General features: G+C 50.6%; 2 protein-coding genes across 4 annotated transcripts in view; both read right to left on the bottom strand.

Moving 5' to 3' along the window:
- EPS8L2 (EPS8 like 2) overlaps positions 1–5,961 on the bottom strand; it is a 47,234-nt gene extending 41,273 nt beyond the window's left edge. For both annotated transcript variants that reach the window (XM_041407986.1, XM_041407987.1), the window contains exon 1: positions 5,696–5,961. The gene's annotated coding sequence lies outside the window, so the exon portion shown is untranslated. The remainder of the gene's footprint in view (positions 1–5,695) is intronic.
- A 4,070-nt stretch (positions 5,962–10,031) lies between these two features.
- TMEM80 (transmembrane protein 80) lies at positions 10,032–15,840 on the bottom strand. 2 transcript variants are annotated; one of them, XM_041407993.1, is made up of 5 exons: positions 15,704–15,820; positions 13,355–13,558; positions 12,241–12,313; positions 12,046–12,138; positions 10,032–11,134 (listed from the first exon to the last, which is right to left on the bottom strand). In XM_041407993.1, exons 2-5 carry the CDS (start codon positions 13,511–13,513, stop codon positions 10,929–10,931), a joined length of 531 nt encoding a protein of 176 aa, XP_041263927.1. In that variant the 5' UTR covers positions 13,514–13,558; positions 15,704–15,820; the 3' UTR covers positions 10,032–10,928. The 2 variants fall into 2 exon arrangements, with proteins under 2 accessions (XP_041263927.1, XP_041263925.1); XM_041407991.1 differs by having other exon boundaries at positions 13,355–15,840.
- Positions 15,841–16,010: the final 170 nt, after the last annotated feature.

Genomic DNA, 16,010 nt, shown 5'->3' with positions numbered 1-16,010 from the left:
AACTGCCTGGCTGTGTGAAAGTCAGAGTTACAGGTTAACCCGCGGGAATGGCCACAGACAAGGCCATTTGCTTCTGCCCCAGAGGAAGACATTAATATCTTCCCAGAGAAAAGAGGTTTTAATTAGTGCTCCCTTCTGCATAGAGCCCAGCTCTCCTCCTCTGTCTCCTCAGGTGAACACAGCTATAATTAAGAGGCAGCAGTGTCAGGAATGAGAGTAGGCTCCAGCCTATGATTTATTAAGGGATATCGTGGGTGCAAATTACCTTTCTCTCTTCTCCTCTCCCTGGTGTTTTTATGAAGTGAATTTACTGATAAAAGGATTGTCTCAGGCTCAGGCAAATGGACACCTCTGTGTTTATCTCAGCACTAACAGTGAAGTCACTGCTTTGCCTCCATAGAGTCATCACTAGAAGCCTCAAACCTGACTTATCATAATGTCATAAAGTGGTTTGTGTTGGAAAAAAGTTCCATTTCCCTTTATGGAAAATGGACCATGCCCTGTCCCTCCCTTCCACTAGGCCAGGTTGCTCCAAGCCCTGACCAGACTGGCCTTGAGCACTTCCAAGGATGGGGCAGCCACAGCTTCTCTGGGAAACCTGTGCCAGGGCCTCAGCACCCTTACAGGGTAAAAATTCTTCCCAAAATTTAAAGTAAAGCAAATCTCCTTCAGCTTAAGGCCATTCCACCTTGTTCTGTCACTCCATGCCCTTGTGAAAAGTGCACAGAGGAGTTTGGAGGACTTGGAAAAATTTTTGTCCATAAGTCACAATTCTGGCTGCTAGCAGTGGTGGGACAAGGATTGGCCCAAGGGAGTCCTGATGGGGTCAATAAGGAATGAGTGACAGACTAGGACAAGCCACTGGCATGTCCACAGCAGTGAGGTAGCTCAGGTTTGGGATTCACCTTGTATTTTCTGGTAAGGGAATCTGGAGCCACCCTCAGCTCTACTTCCAGCTTGTAAGGCATGAAGAGATTCTCAGCTTCCAGATGATTCCTACTTCTGTCCATCCTGAGCGACAGGAAAGTTAGGTGTAAACAGTCTGGGGGAGGGTGGTGTTGACTCAGCCTGATCCCAATCGCCATCCCACCAGCAACACTACTTCACTTTCTGAATCAGCTGTGGTGCCTGAACTTTGGTTTATTGCCATTTGGATGGGCTGCACTTTACCTTTGTAGGATATAGATCTGGACAAGTTGAGACTGATAAGACAGAGGAAGGGAAAAAAGAAAAAAGGAAGCAGGAAGGACTAAAATTCAAATTATGAAAGCTTTTGGGAGTCAGTGCCCCAACCAGAAACCAAAAATAGGAAAGAATTTTCTGTCCCATCCAAGGCAGTACTGAAAGACCTCAGACCACAAATGTGGAGTGTTTCTGTTCCACCAGCCACGGAAAGTTCTGTCTTCACCTGGGGCAAGGCTAGGTTGGAGGCCCCTGAGCTGTGAGGGCTCATTTGTGCCAGACCTGCCCATCACGGCAGCCAAGGCTGTTGCAAAATCCCATCCCATTACCTTGAGGGTGCTCAGCTCCTCCATTACAGCTGAAATTGCTGCTAGAAGCTGTGGCAGAGCCCAGGGAGTGGGAAAGGAAAGGTGAATAGGTGGGCTAATGCCCCGACAGGTGAAACCCCAGGTGCGGACTGGATGGGGGAATGGGCCCCTGGCACTGGAGATGAGGATTTGCCACATGTGACATGTGTTTGCCCATCTCAGCAGGACAAGGAGAACCTTTGTGGGAGATGCTGTTGAGAGGGGTTGATTTGGACCCTCCTCTGAAGGCAGGGATGGATGTAAGGGCACAGAGCATCCCAAGCAGGGTCTAGTTCTGGGCTGGAGCAGCCCAGCCTCTGCCACCAGCCTCTTGCCTTGTGAAGGTCCCCAGATCCCACTGTGCCTGCAGGAACAGGCACCTCCAGGCCTCACTTGGTGCTTCCAACCAAATCAGGGCCCCAGCAACTTGTCTGGGCTTCAGTCCCTGTCCCAGGGCAGCTGAGCAGGCAGAGCCAGTGACTCCCCACTTCTTCCCGGGGGTTGGAAGCTTTTGTTCTGTTCCTCAGCAGATCCTCAGTGGCAGTGAGCACGTTGCAGTAACGCCCTTGGGAGCACTTGGGGACTGGGAACAAGGGCTGGGCTGTCCTGGGGAATTGCAGTTCAGGTGAATGGGAAATACCTGCAAACTGGTCCAGCTCAGCTACGCACCCTTCCCTCCCTTCTTAATTGCAATTCCTCCTAATTTATCTGGATTACCAGGAAGTAAAATGCCAGGACTTTTTTGGTTACCCCACTGGCATCGTGCATTTCAATTTTGGAGGCGGTACTGTCGCCAGCCCAGGAGAAAGGAAAACTCTCGCTGCCTTGGGAAAAGACAAACCCTCACCTATGTGCAGAGGTGGCAATGTCCATGTGGGAGCAGCTCTCCCTGGATCCCCTTCCTTTCTCTCTTAACACCTAAATATTTTAGGGATGGATGACAGCATATTTTTCCCTGAGCCAGACATATCAAACCCACTGCAAGCAGACAGAGATGCTGTTCACAGCCTCCCCACTCCCTGAAAATCCTTCTGCACTGCTGCATTCCTGACTATGGTCTTGTGGGCAGGTGGAGATCCAGAGCCAAACTGTGCTCTCAGGCCTCCTTGGATCTCGCCTCCTGCATCTCTCAGGTGTTGTACAGTGCCTGGCACCATTTCCAGTGGTGCAAGAACTCTCCTACAATGCAGTCAGATGAGCAGGGAGGGTTTCTGGAGGTACCACCCTTCCCTTCCCCTGGAATGGGAAACATGAGTACCTCCTGGGTAGGTAGATGGGTATTTCTCTGGGCACCTGCTGTGCCTTGGTCAAACAAGTGGTTCAGGAGGACGTGCTGGCAGAGCCAAGTGCTGCTGGATCTGTCAGCAGCCCATGGGAGCTGCCATGCCAGGCAGACACTGAGCTGCTGGTAAAGCTCTAGCAGAGTACAGGAGGTCATCCCTGTCACTCCAGCAAGTCTGTGGACTTTACTTGGCACTTCTGCTTGGGGGTCACTAGGCTAGGCTCGAGTACTTTCCAAGAGTGATTGTTTTATTGACAGTGACACCAAACTCACAGGCTAAAGGCCGTGCATTCCTGTCCACCCTGGAGGGAAGGGCAGCATTGCTGACTGCACTTGTCGAAAGGAGTCATGAGCCCTGATCAGCCCCGTTCAAGGACTAAAACATTGAGTCTTCTTCAAATACACAATCCTGCCCTAGCCCAGCACTTCAGAGAAACCATGGCATGGAAGGGAAAAAGCCAAGAGAATGACAGAAAGTGCTCCAAAGCAGCACCCCCGGATCAACCCTCTGGGAATAATACTCCAAGAGTCCCCCACGCACTCAGGACTTATTTCATATGGATGTTTCTCAAGCCCACACAAGCCAACACATTTGTTCTCCCTGTTTCACTCCTTTCTTTTTTGCCACAAGGACTGAAACCTCCCAAGTCCTACAGTGCATTAATGTCTCTTCTGAATTTTTCCTTTCCAGAATGATCCTGTGACCCTGTGAAAAGCATTTTGTTTTCCAGCACATTCCAAGCCATCTCATCCAGGGGCAGATGCCAACAAACTTCTGGCAGGTTTGGCCCTGCAACCATGCCCCAGCAGGGTCTCCTCTCAGGACCTACAGCCTGGTTGAGTGACCAGAGCAGAGCAAGCAGGCCAGGGTTCCTCCTGTACAGCCCTTCCCTAACTCTTCATGCCCTTGGATGAATCCAGGCAGGCAGCCATGACAATTTGTCACAGCCTGAAAAAATGGTGACTGCTGTGACATCACCACACACAGCATCTGCTCTGAAGTGTCCTTCACAGAATCATCAAGGTTGGAAGAGACCTTTGAGATCATATAGTCCTACCCTCAACCCATCACACCATCCTTGGGAGTTGGGTAGATGGAGACCCAGGAGCAACAGCCTGCAGGGCTATTTCGGGCTCAAGGCTGGACTTTGTCACTCTGACTGACGGTGAGTGGTTTGCAGTCAGCAAAGGTGGACACTGAAGGCACATTCTGTCTCTCCCTGCGATAGCTATCCTGTGGCTCAGAAGACATTTCCTCCTGGTGCTGAGAAGCATCCCGGCTGCCCTCCTCTCTCATGGTGTCTGTGCCCACCCTGACATGGGGGGTGATGACAGAGGGGCAGAAAGCCAAGGACTCAATACTTGTCTTGGCAAACTGCTCCATGGCCCCGCGTGAGCAGTGTGTGCACGTCACAGCCGTTCTCCAGCGTCACTCACAGCTGCTCCCTTCCCGGGACTTCACCAACAGCCAGCTCAACAGTGCTGGTGCCCAACTTTTCCTCAGGTGCCCAAAAACATCCCCTGTTCCTCTAAACTCTATGTTTATATGACAAACCCACCGTGCCCTGATGAGTACAGCAGAGTAGATCCTGCTCTAGACCACCTGGACAGCTGAGACACAGTTGGAAGAACATGAGCTCCTTCCCAAGGCTTCGGCTGCGGAAACCAGCAGCAGGAACAATGCAGACCTGACCACAGTGGATCTGAGCTGTAGCGTTGTCCCAAACACCACTTCAAGCCTTGGTTTTAAACATGGCCAACCAACGACCTTTGCCTCTCACAGACACCTTCCCACAGTGGATCCCAAGTCCCTCTTCCTAGTCCTGTTTTAAAGGGCTCCTTGGTTCAGCACTGCTGCCTGCTCTTTCTGTCTGGGAAGGACTAATTTTCCTTCTTAATCCACTGAAAAATCACAGAGCAAAATGGAGTCAGGAATGCGCTGTTGTCTGTGATATCTGTGGGCAAAACCATGCGTGGGTCCCTGCTGTATCAGCTGGGGGATGAGCCTCTGTCTGTCTCTTCTTTACTCAGAAAAAATACTTTTTTGGGGCACATGCCAGCCAAGTTCTGGCACTCCTGGATGAGCAACTACCAATGGATCTGATCCCTGCTTTTGGAGCAGCCCAGCAACACAAGTGTTAACTCCCTGTTGCCCTAATTACAGCAGGGCAATCACCGGATTTTACTACTGTGCCGTGTCACAGTTATTTCCAGTATTTGAAAATAATGTCAGTCACATCATTTGTCCCTGAGCCTTGTCCTCGGTGGAGTTTGCACCGGCATTTTCCAGGAAAATAAGAGAAAGGGGACGGAATGCTGTGACTAGTACGTAGATGAAATCTCATCAGGAGGCAGAGCTGTCACACGAGGGAACAGGGCAGCTCCGAGCTTCCCTCAGTGCTGAAATTGGACAACAAATCCTGCCAGGATGAGGGGTAGGGAGAGCTGGCCCACCAAGACCGTCAGCTCTTTGAGGGGCCCGGCAGGGAACGGCCTGAAATTCTACACACTTCCCCAAAAGAGGAAACCCCGAGGTTTGCAAACAAACAGCTGCTCAAAACTACGTCTCCAGACTTCATTAGGAACAGAAAAAATGCTTCGTTCTGTGCCAAATGAACATTTTGCTGCCAAGAAAGTGCCACCTACTGGATCTCACCCGGTGGGGAATCACCAGGACGGGAAAAAACCTCAGAAAACACAATGCTGGAAAAAGTAGGTTTTTTCATATTTTTTAACTAAAACAACAGAAAACGACACTGATAGTTCTCCCAGTCACAACCCCTCTCCAGCCATTCTCCCTCCACAGCAGAATCAGAGAGACTTTTGAAGTGGATAAAAGCTGGGGAGGGGGATGAAGTTTTAGGATTTGCAAAGAGAGACTCACCGGTGCTGAGAAGCCGCTCTCGTCTCACGCAGTTCGCTCAGCTCCCGTGAGTTCTCTCCCAGTTTTCCGTGCCTTCCTAGTTAAATCCTGCTGCCATTCTCCAGCAGTCAAGCTCCGTGTCCTCCCTGTACAGGCTGTGAGCCCGATGCCCCGAGCGCGGAAGGGGAGTGGGAGGCAGAGCCCACCCGGCACCCCGGCCTGGGGGTCCCCGTTGCGTGGCTCCCCGCTGCCCTTTCCTCCCGGTGCCGCTCGCCGCGGGTGTCTGAGAGCAGGTGACAGAGGTTCCTTGGCAGAGGAGAAAGGAGGGGAGGGATGTGGAGGCAGCGAGAGGTGGAGCTGGGACCCGGAGCAACAGGTTACTGTATAACCAGGAGCCGGTGGCCCCGGGAGCGCCGGGGGCTGCTGCAGCCTTCGCCCACTCCCCAGGCAAGGCGATCAAGAACCCAGGAGGGACGTGTTAAACTTCGGGTTTCTTGATCCCAAGAACATTTTGTACCCAATGGGAAGGTTGAAGGTGGCGAGGGGAGGTGAAGGAGTGCTTGGAGCTCAGTTTTCCATCGCCGGCGAGGGGGGGACGTGCTGCCCTTATGGGGGGAACAAGGCACCTTTTGTGCAGCCCAGGGCTCTCCTCAGCGCTGGCTCGCTGCTTGTTTTCCTCCAGCATCGCCCCTGCCTGCTCTCTGTCCCGATGTCTGCGGCAAGGAAAGGTGCTGGGAGACGGAGGGAAAAGGCAAAGCGTCCCTTCTCTCACATTCCCCAAAGCAATCAGGGGTGAGGAGCAGAGTCCCCTTAGGGGTACCCCCTCTGTGGCACTGTGCTCCTTGGGGTTATGTGGCCATAAAGTCCTCGTTTTGCCCCAGTTCTTCCATGAAAGACAGTAGGTTTAGATGGGATATTGGGAACAAATTCTTCCCTGTGGGGATGCTGCGGCTCTGGCACAGAGAATGGCTGCCCTATCCCTGGAATTGTTCAAAGCCAGGTTAGACAGGGCTTGGAACAACCTGGGATAGAGGAAGGTGTGCTTGGCAGAGAAGATATCAGCTGGGTCATATCCATGTCTCCATGGCAGGGTGGGATCATTCTGGTTGGCCATTCCTCTCCCAAAACTGAGGCTTTTGAGAGTGTTTTTTATGGATGTGCAGGTGTTTGCAGACTTCCCCACCATGCCCACGCTGTGTGTTGAACCCCTGCCATGTCCATGTGATGTGAGACCCCGTGTCGCTGGCCCTGGGAGGAAACAGCTGTAACTGCGACACTGGGGAAAGAAACAAGAGCTTCCCCCTCAAGACAGCGGTCTGGGAGAAGCCCAAACTCCTTAGCTTGACATTTGCTGAGTTTCCCGCTGCTGTGGGTTTCTTTGAGGGGCTTATGCCCAGCGCAGCGCCTGGCCCGGGTCCAAGCGCCGCACGGAGGAGCCGCCCCGGTGAGTTCCTGTGGGAGGAATGCGGCCGGGTGAGCCGGGCGGGCACGGGGAGAGCAGCTCCCTGCCTGACAGCCGGCATTTCGGCAGCTCGGGTTTGACACGACCTCTCCTGCTGCGGGAGAGCACGAACCGATACTCGGTGTGACACTCCCACCCAGCGCCTCGTCATCCTCCTCGCCAGGATCCCAGGGATAGATTGTGAAAACACGGCCAGGCCTAGGAAAGGCAGGATTTAGGGAATGCATGCCGTACCAGGCAGGAGAAGGGATATCGGTCCAACACAAGAGAAATGCAGTGGGAATGTCAGCTGTGCTGGAGCCTGGTGAGCCTCAGCAGCCAGAAGGTTTTGTGCAGGAGATTCCTATTCCCTGAAATGCATCACTGGGGTGTTTCAGGAGGACTGCTGGGCTGGGCTGACTTTCCTGGGATGCAAACAGGATGGTGTTTTAAGGGACTGGTTCCTATCTAGCTCCACATTCACAATGAGGACAGGGCTACTGTGAGCTGCTGTGCCCCACAGCAAATCTCTTAACTGCTCTGCAGAGGCAGCAACTTTTCCTCTGGGCAGGGAAGAAAACCACAGCAGAGCTTATTACACCTTCCCAGCCATCCCACCTGACAGCTGATGCCGGTGGGGGTGGGCCAGAGGCAACTGGAGAATCATGGAATGGTTTGGCAGGAGGGAATCACCCTGTGGTATGGTGGTGGTTCCTGGCATGGCTCCCCAGTGTGGAATCAACTGAGTGCATGTCCCCAGCCTCCCTCCCTCACTGGAGCACCAGGCCACTCCAGAGGGACATCATAAAGTCATGGACCCATAACACCCTATCTCCCAGTATCTCCAATTTGGAAATCCCGGGAGGCTGACTTGCCTCTCGGGATCAGCCTTTTAAATCAGGTTGGCGGCAGACACCCCTGTGATGGCTCGAGAACAAAGACTTGTCGAGTAAACACCACCCAAACCCAGCTCCTCAAAATATGTGTTCCTCTAAATTTTTAATGCTGTTTGCTTCCAACTTGCTTGTCCTGTTTCAGAAGGGCTGGGCCTCGTAATTAAAAGCTCCAGCGATTGTATGTCTGGCAAATGTCATCAATGGCTTCACTATGTGTGCCCTGCTTCTCCAAGCCGTGGGATTGGTTTGGAAAGGTTAGGGAAACTTGATTCACTTTGAGTCTTTTTACCACCTCAGCATCGAGAGATGCCACCATGGAATCAGGGACACCAAAACAATGACAATCCCACTGAAAGCCTGGAAATAATTGGGATGAAGGAGTTGTCTGAAGCTTCCAGGTTTCATCCTTCATCATGGAGCACAGGGCTGTCAGCAGCAGCAGGACCTCACGAAAGAGTCCATGGACAATTTTATCTGGAATTGGAAAACTGAAACCAGAGCTGTCCTGCCCTTGTGAGAATGCAAGTCCAGGTTGGTGCCAGCTGACCCCGGCAGGCTCTGACAGCCAGCCATGGCTCTGAGCAGTTGCAGCCATCAGGTCCTGCCCTGAAATGAGCCAAAAAAATCGTGTTTGTTATCCTGTGTGCATATTTACCCCATGCCTCACTATCACCAAGTACTGGCACTCTCTGCTGATCCTTGTTTTTCACCTGGGTGATGGGAAGGGCGCAAAGGGTTCACCATGTTTTATAATTCATATTTTGTGTTTATTTTGTTTGTGGTGATCACTCAAGAAGGTGAAGCACACGGGTTGTGACTTAACATTAACCTGTGTGACCCTGTTTGCTGTATCACCTGCATTTAGGTAAAAATTCCACGTTGCAATATTTCCTTTAGAACCTGTCAGTTGTTCTGTGGGCAGCCCTTCGTGTAAGGCAGGTGCAAACACCAGGAAAAGTTTGTGCTTTTTTTGGTGCCCATCCAGGAAGAGTTTTGCTTGTGTCCTTTGATCATTAATGGGGCAGGGACAGCTCGGTATGTTGGTCACTCCTTGGAACAAGCATGTGATGGCACATTCCATCATGCCAAGCAAATCTGGGAGGACAAATAGGTGGGGGCTCCATTCAGGCAGATTAAGCACAAAAACATTTGGTCATTCCATTTCCTGGGTGCTCCTTAGCCCCAGTTCTGCTGCTGTGATGTTTCTGTGGGAGCAGCAAGGATGAACCTACAGCTGTGCCCTGGCTTAGCAGGACCTGTCCAAGGGGATTTGTGCCAGTGGGTACTCTGATTGTGACTGTCAGGTGGTGTAATGTGGACAGAACTTGCTGTTAGCTGGCCTGGGAGCAGAAAGGTTAGGGTTGGATGGGACTTAAAACCTCATCTCCTTCTATCCCCCTGCCAAGGGCAGGGACACCTTCACTAGACCATGTTGCTGCAAGTCCCATTCAACCTGGCCTTGGGCACTTTCAGGGATCCAGGGGCAGCCACAGCTTCTCTGGGCAACCTGTGCCAGGGCCTCAGCCCCTCTGAGTCACAAATTTCTTGCTAGTATCTCATCCAAACCAATCCTCTTTTGGCTTGACACCACTCACCCTTGTCTTGTCACTACATGCCCTTGTGAAAGGTCCCTCTCCTTCTTGTAAGCCCCCTTTAGGTACTGGAATCCTTAAGGTTGGAAAAGCTTTCTGTGATGATCAAGTTCAACCACTGAACGACTGAGGGATGAAACTGGGCCCTTCCACAGAACTTCTGTGTATTTTGTCCCTTTCTACCCCCACCAGAAAGCAAAAACCATCAGGGCTGAGGTGCCCCAGGCCTGCACCCTACAATTTTCAGCCCTTGGTGATTGCAAATTAGTTCAGACCTTCACAGGGCAGGAGAAGGGGCTACAGACAGCAGCAGGATCAGGATCAGAAGAGGCTTCCACACACATCCAGGCTTGCCCAAGTCTTCCTTTGGATGACTTAGCTGGAGCCCAAGATCTGAACAAGATGCTCTGCATTTCAAACACTCCTTAGATCTAAACCTTTATTTATTTGAATGAATAAATAAATACAAAAATAGGAAATTCTGAATAGAAAATAGGCTTCTTCAAAAAACCAGGAACTCCCAAAGCTTTCCATTAACATATATTTTTGAGACAGTAAAAAATTCTGCACTTGCACCACTTAGAAGTTAAGACAGACTTGAATATAGTAATTTTTGCAAAATAGTAGAAATAAGAACATTTAACACTGAATAGAAATAAAACTGCCAACATTCTGTTGGACTTTTAAACAGAACAGAAGGGAGGACAAATGGTGAATGGTTTTGTTCATTTTAAAGCCATCCTGTCTAACCAAACTTCCCCTCACGTAGTAAGAACTGGCTGCCAAACCTTGCGGCTTGGCTCTCCAGGTATGCACAAAACCCAGTTCCTCTCCCCCACTGGGATACATCAGGTTCTGCCCTACTAAAGTCAGGGAAATTACCACTGAGGTCTGGAAACACAAATGAGAGCAGCAGAGCAGCTGTGCCCTCAAACACGGACGTGTGCGTGGCAAGGCACAAGTGAGCCCTGGCCTCATTCATTTCTGTGTCACTTGGGCTGCATGTCGCTCCTGTGCCATGAAAACTGCCACCATGCCAGCAGCACTGCCTCCTATCCTGTGTTGGGAATGGATATTCAGTACTGACCCCTGGTGAATGCCAGAGTGTTAAGTGTTTTGTGATTCATCCCTTGCCTTTGCCCATAAATAACGCAATGGTGGACAGCATCACACAGCTCCTGGGCGGGACATCTATGTCCCCAGAACTTCTCATTTAAACAGAGAGAAGCTTTACAGGGTTTTTCTATACACAGGGATTCAGCAGTGGAAATGAAGCCCCACTCTCAGAGAAGGAATGCGTGGCAGGCGTGTGGGAAGGGCCGGGCTCAGCTGACAAAGGCAGCGATGGCCGTGACCTTGAGCCCCGACTCGAGCGCGTAGGCCGAGAGCAGCGCGGCGTTGAGGAGCACATCCGCCCACAGCACGTAGGTCTGCCACAGCAGCAGGTACACACACAGCAGCACGCTGCCCACCGTGAGCCCCAGGCTCACCCCCAGCGGCGCCTCTGCTTCTGTCAGGTTACCCTTGAAACCTGAAAGGAAACGGAAACCAAAAGTCCAATTTGTTCTGACAACAGCTCAAGCTGTAAGTCGAGAATATTCCTGCTTAAAAAATGCCCTGGTTCTGACTTTGCTCTTACTGAGTCCTAAAAAAAGCTCAAAATAGATTGAAATACCAGCCTGAATCAAAGCTCTGCCGGCAATCAAACAACAAGCCCAACACCAATGGACAATCCATTTCAAAACAGGAAAAATAACCAAACTTAATCTATGTAAGTTCATCAGTTGATAATCACAGCCAGGGCACCTCTTCTCATCACAGAGAATCACTTCTGAAGTTGCATCCCTCTGAGCACTCAGCTTCAACCATCAAACTCTTCCTGAGCCCCCCAGCCCCACACTCAACCTCAGTGACCTCGGCACACTCCTGGAGTCCAATCCTCATTTTCAAGTTTTATTCCCTTCTAATCTATTCCTGTTTCAGAGGACTGGCACCTTCTCTCTTCCTTGCAGCTTATTTCCAAGCTCAGCTCAGTAGATTTTGGTTTTTAACTACATTAGAGTTGAAATCCACCTCTTTATTCATGGATCTCATGGATCAGGCTCCAAGCAAATACACAGAGAGCTTTAAAGCAGCAGAATAAATCCAACCCCAAAGCCACTCAGATTGATTCAAGGGCCCCACTCCACATAAATGTCTTGGGAATACTGAGCAGATTTTAATAGTGATTTGGGTTTTTTAAAAATTGGACTTGAAGAAGTTTTAGCAAGCTCTGGACAAGGTCAGGAGGCCCTTCTGCCTTAGTGAAAAGAAGGTGTTGGTGCTTGCAGGTGTCCTCAGGAGTGAAAGGAAAGGTGTAGGGGTCTCCAAATATCTGCTCAACTGACAGAAATTATTCATGTTTACAGATTACATTCCAGCTGCACTGATAACATGACCTACCCAAGTACAATCGAGGCACTTCCAGAATGGCCATAAGGAAAAGCACAGCAAGATCAGGAGCCAAAAAATCATCTGGATAACTGAAAACTTGACCTGGAGAATAAACCAGATATAAATAAAGCAGGAAGACACAGCAGGACAAAACCCAGCTGTGCATCAGCACAGCCTGCTCTGGGGACAATACCTGCAACTTACTTTTGTAAATAATCATTGCAAGAGTTGCCAAGAAGTAGAAGATGTAATAAACCCCATTTACATAGAGCAGGATCTGTAAGGGAAGCGATGACAGCTGAGAACTGTTGTTAAGGATTTCTCAATGAGGTGGGATCTATTCCATAAAATCACCATTTCCCAGTAACCCCAAAATACACTGCACTCCCTCTTTATACTGAATGGTCCAGCTACGCCTGGCTGTAGGGAGGGTTCAGGAAGGAACTTGAGGCTGTGAACACCACGGCCTGGGATAAAAGCTTGCTGTTTCAGGTTTGGCTTTAGTTCCCTTTTTAAGGAATTTTATTTGGACTGTAGTGGGGCATCCGTTAGCTGAGGAAGTGGAGGGGATGCATGTGTACATTGCCCCAGACTACTTCTACACTTCTTAGTCAGCCTTAAGGAAGCTGACAGAGAGTTGGCAAACTCCATCAGACTTGTGTTTGGAGAAGAGGTGGCTCTGTGCAGCAGCCAGGCCTTGCTCCTGCCCACAGCATGGAAATGCTTTGCTCTATACTCTATACCTGTCTGAGCTCAGCTTTGAGATGCAAATTCCTAAGAAACAGCCTTAATTCACTCCCCTCTCTCCCCCAGCCTTTTTCAAATCCTACAAGTATCTCCAAGCAGATATTTCATCCCAGGCATCTCTTACAGGAACTGCCCATCCCGCTTCTAAACCCACCCACGCACCGTGGATGGATTCCAGTTCCCAGAGCAGCTCATTTTATTAACATAGAACCAGGTTTTGGGGTTTTTCCAGTTGAAGGAAGGTGGAGCAAAAAATTACTAGATAGGTTCTAAGCATGGAAATCTCCAGAGCCAAGGGTGTCTCCTCCTTGGAGGTTACTTGGATCTTGGCAGGAGTAAAGGTGGGGTAACTTACTGTAAGAGGAGGAAGTTACTACTGAGGGCTGCTTTTACTACCCCTTGTCAGCTGTGTCAGCTGTCTGTGAGCTGTGATGCAGGGGGTGTGTCCACCAGTCCATAAATGCTATTTTTAATCTCCTTTCCTAAGAAAATGGGTTAAATCATGACTGCAGGGGGGCTAAAGGGGTTTCTGCAGGAGTAGGAGCCCATAAGGAGCAAATCCCAGCTAAACCTGCACCAAACATCTTCCACTGCAAGCAACGTGGTCCCAGTTGTGCTTCCTGCGGATGACACTGACAGAAAATTCAGGAGCACAGACCCAGCACTGTGCAGAGTTACTGGACAGAAGATAGGAATCCACTTGAGGCAGTCTTCTCCAGGAGTCTTGCATGGAAGGAGCAGTGGTACAGAAAGGATACAATCTCTGATGTTCTTCCTTTCCATGGAGAAGGAGAAAATAAAGAGAAGAAAATATGTATAAATCCAGAAACATTCTAACAATGATATCGAAATTCTGGGAGAAATTTCTTTTTTCATCTCCCAGGAACATTTATTGTTTTCCAGATAGTGGACTTCAGGTTCCAAAAATAACCTTTTCAACTAGATGAAGCATCAAATAATTTGGGGAAAATCCCTACTGGGAAAAGCCACTTTCAATGAGGAACTTCAGGCTCTTTCAAAGCCTGAAGGAGTGCACAGGCATTATCCAGAACTTGTTCATCCTGTCCTTTCCTAGCAGATGACACTTCATCCCCTCTAACTATGCAGGAAGGAGGTGAATATGGGATCCATTTGCTTGTAAATTGTGAGAAAGTTTGTGGAGAACAGAGGGCTCCAGGGTTTCTCTAAATACCATCCCTCCAAATGCCATCCCTCCAAACCAGTTCCCTTCACAAAGTCATTCCACATCCAACCTCAGTGTGTTCTGACAGCCCACAGAAATCAAGCCAAGTATTTCCAATGATCCAACCAACACATTTCCTTTTTTTCCCTTATTTTCTGCAAAAATCACATAAAATTCTCCTGCAACATGAGGGCACCAACCTACTAAAGCACCTGTTGAGTTCCTCATTAATATTCTTGGCCTCTCTGGGACACATGAGGAATTGTACAGTTGGGATTTCTGTTCCAGGGAGAGTGAAAGGCCATTTCCTCTGTCTCCTCAGGGACAGCTTGTCATTGTCACAGCGCCATCTTATCCCTGGATTCCTGAGCTCAACGTCCTCTTCACCTCAGAGTTTATGCATTTAGGCCCAAATTAATTCCCCCTAACTCCAGGCAGCTAATTAAGGTGTCCAGTTTGGGAACAGGCGCATGATTTTAGGTGATTCATGTGTCCCTGATCTGAAATGTCTCCTGGACCTGATCCTCTCCTCTCAGCTCTCTGTACAGGGACTGGGGGCTCCCAGCACTCCTCCTGTCACTTAGGAGTGACAGCACAAGGGGGAATTGCTTTGATATTGGGAAGAAATTCTTCCCTGTGAGGGTGCTGAGGCCCTGGCGCAGGGTGCCCAGGGAAGCTGTGGCTGCCCCATCCCTGGCAGAGTAGGCTGGATGGGGCTTGGAGCAGCCTGGGATAGTGGAAGGTGTCCCTGCCCAGGGCAGGGGGTGGATGAGCTTCAAGGTCTCTTCCAACCCAAACCATTCCAGGATTCCATGATTCCATGTTCATTCAATATCCAAAACTGCAGCTACACCACTGATGCTGAATTGTATGATAGTCAGAGCCACGGAATTCCCACAGGGATGTCTGAGTGAATTCCCTCAGGGCAGTTCCCCAGCTTTATATCTGGACTCTTCTTTCCTTAATGCTCTCCTAGGAGAGGGCAGTGAGCCTCCTGCAGCTGCTCCAGGCAGCCACGGTTCCTGAGGATGTGCTGCCTCCCTCAGAGCGAGCGGGACATTTCACAGGGACAACCCTGGAACCCCAGAGCACACCAAGAGGGAGTATTAAACCGCCTGAATATATCATTTCAGTGCTTTACCCAACAAAATCTTGGTTATCTATCCAGGCTGGTGCTGATTTTAGAGTGAGTGACACTGAGAATGGGGATGTGAGGTGGAACATGCCCCATTTTCTACCAAAATGGTTTCATTTTTAACATAAAACTTTATTAAATGCAGCAAATGTGGTTAGCATCGGCCAGAGCACCTCACTGCACACGTTTGGGATTAGGATTTTTTTCTGTTCGAATTCGACAAAATTCGACAAAAATTTTCTCAGCCACCTTCGTCTGCCTAGCCAGGGCAGAAATTTACCGTTTTGGAAGAAAACTTTGGCCTCTGTGAGAGTTGAAAATCAGTGATTTTAACCACACTAAGGATGACATTTTTCTCCTCTGAATCTTCAGTTCCTAAACTGAAGCAAAGATCTGGATTTTCGCGAGGCGTCTCCGGCCTCAGGAAAGCGTCTTTCCTGGGCCCAAGGTGCTCCTCAGCCCGCACATGCGCCAAGGCCCTGCTCACGGCGCCACCGGCATCTCCTCCGCGTGTCGCGATTGTCGCGACATGCCAACGGGGCTGCGCTCCACCTCGGCCCCGCCTCGCCTCGCACTAGTCGCGTCCCCCCGCGAGAGGTCACCTCTGGCACGGTGCGAGACAGCCGCCCCGGTGCCCCGGAAAGGGCTGTCGTGCCGCCGCCGTGTTGCTATCGCGACACGCCTCACCTCGGCTCGGTACCGCCATCTTGACGCCCCCGCCCCGCCCGCCGGTCCTCCGCCGTCCCGGCAGCCCGCGCGCGGCCACTCGCCCCGCCCACCCGCCTTCGGGCGCGATCGGAGCGTTCGGCCCGGTTCGGTCGCTTTCGGGCGGATTCGGGCGCTGCCCGTTCGGGCGTCTCCGTTCGGGCCGGCGAGCGGAGCTCGGGCGCGATCGGAGACGACTCGGCA

The sequence above is a fragment of the Onychostruthus taczanowskii genome, unplaced genomic scaffold (genome assembly GCF_017590055.1).
Source record: "Onychostruthus taczanowskii isolate IOZ18803 unplaced genomic scaffold, ASM1759005v1 scaffold283, whole genome shotgun sequence".
Taxonomy (NCBI): domain Eukaryota; kingdom Metazoa; phylum Chordata; class Aves; order Passeriformes; family Passeridae; genus Onychostruthus; species Onychostruthus taczanowskii.
Note: the sequence above shows the minus strand (reverse complement) of the source record. Positions and strands in the feature narration are given on the sequence as shown.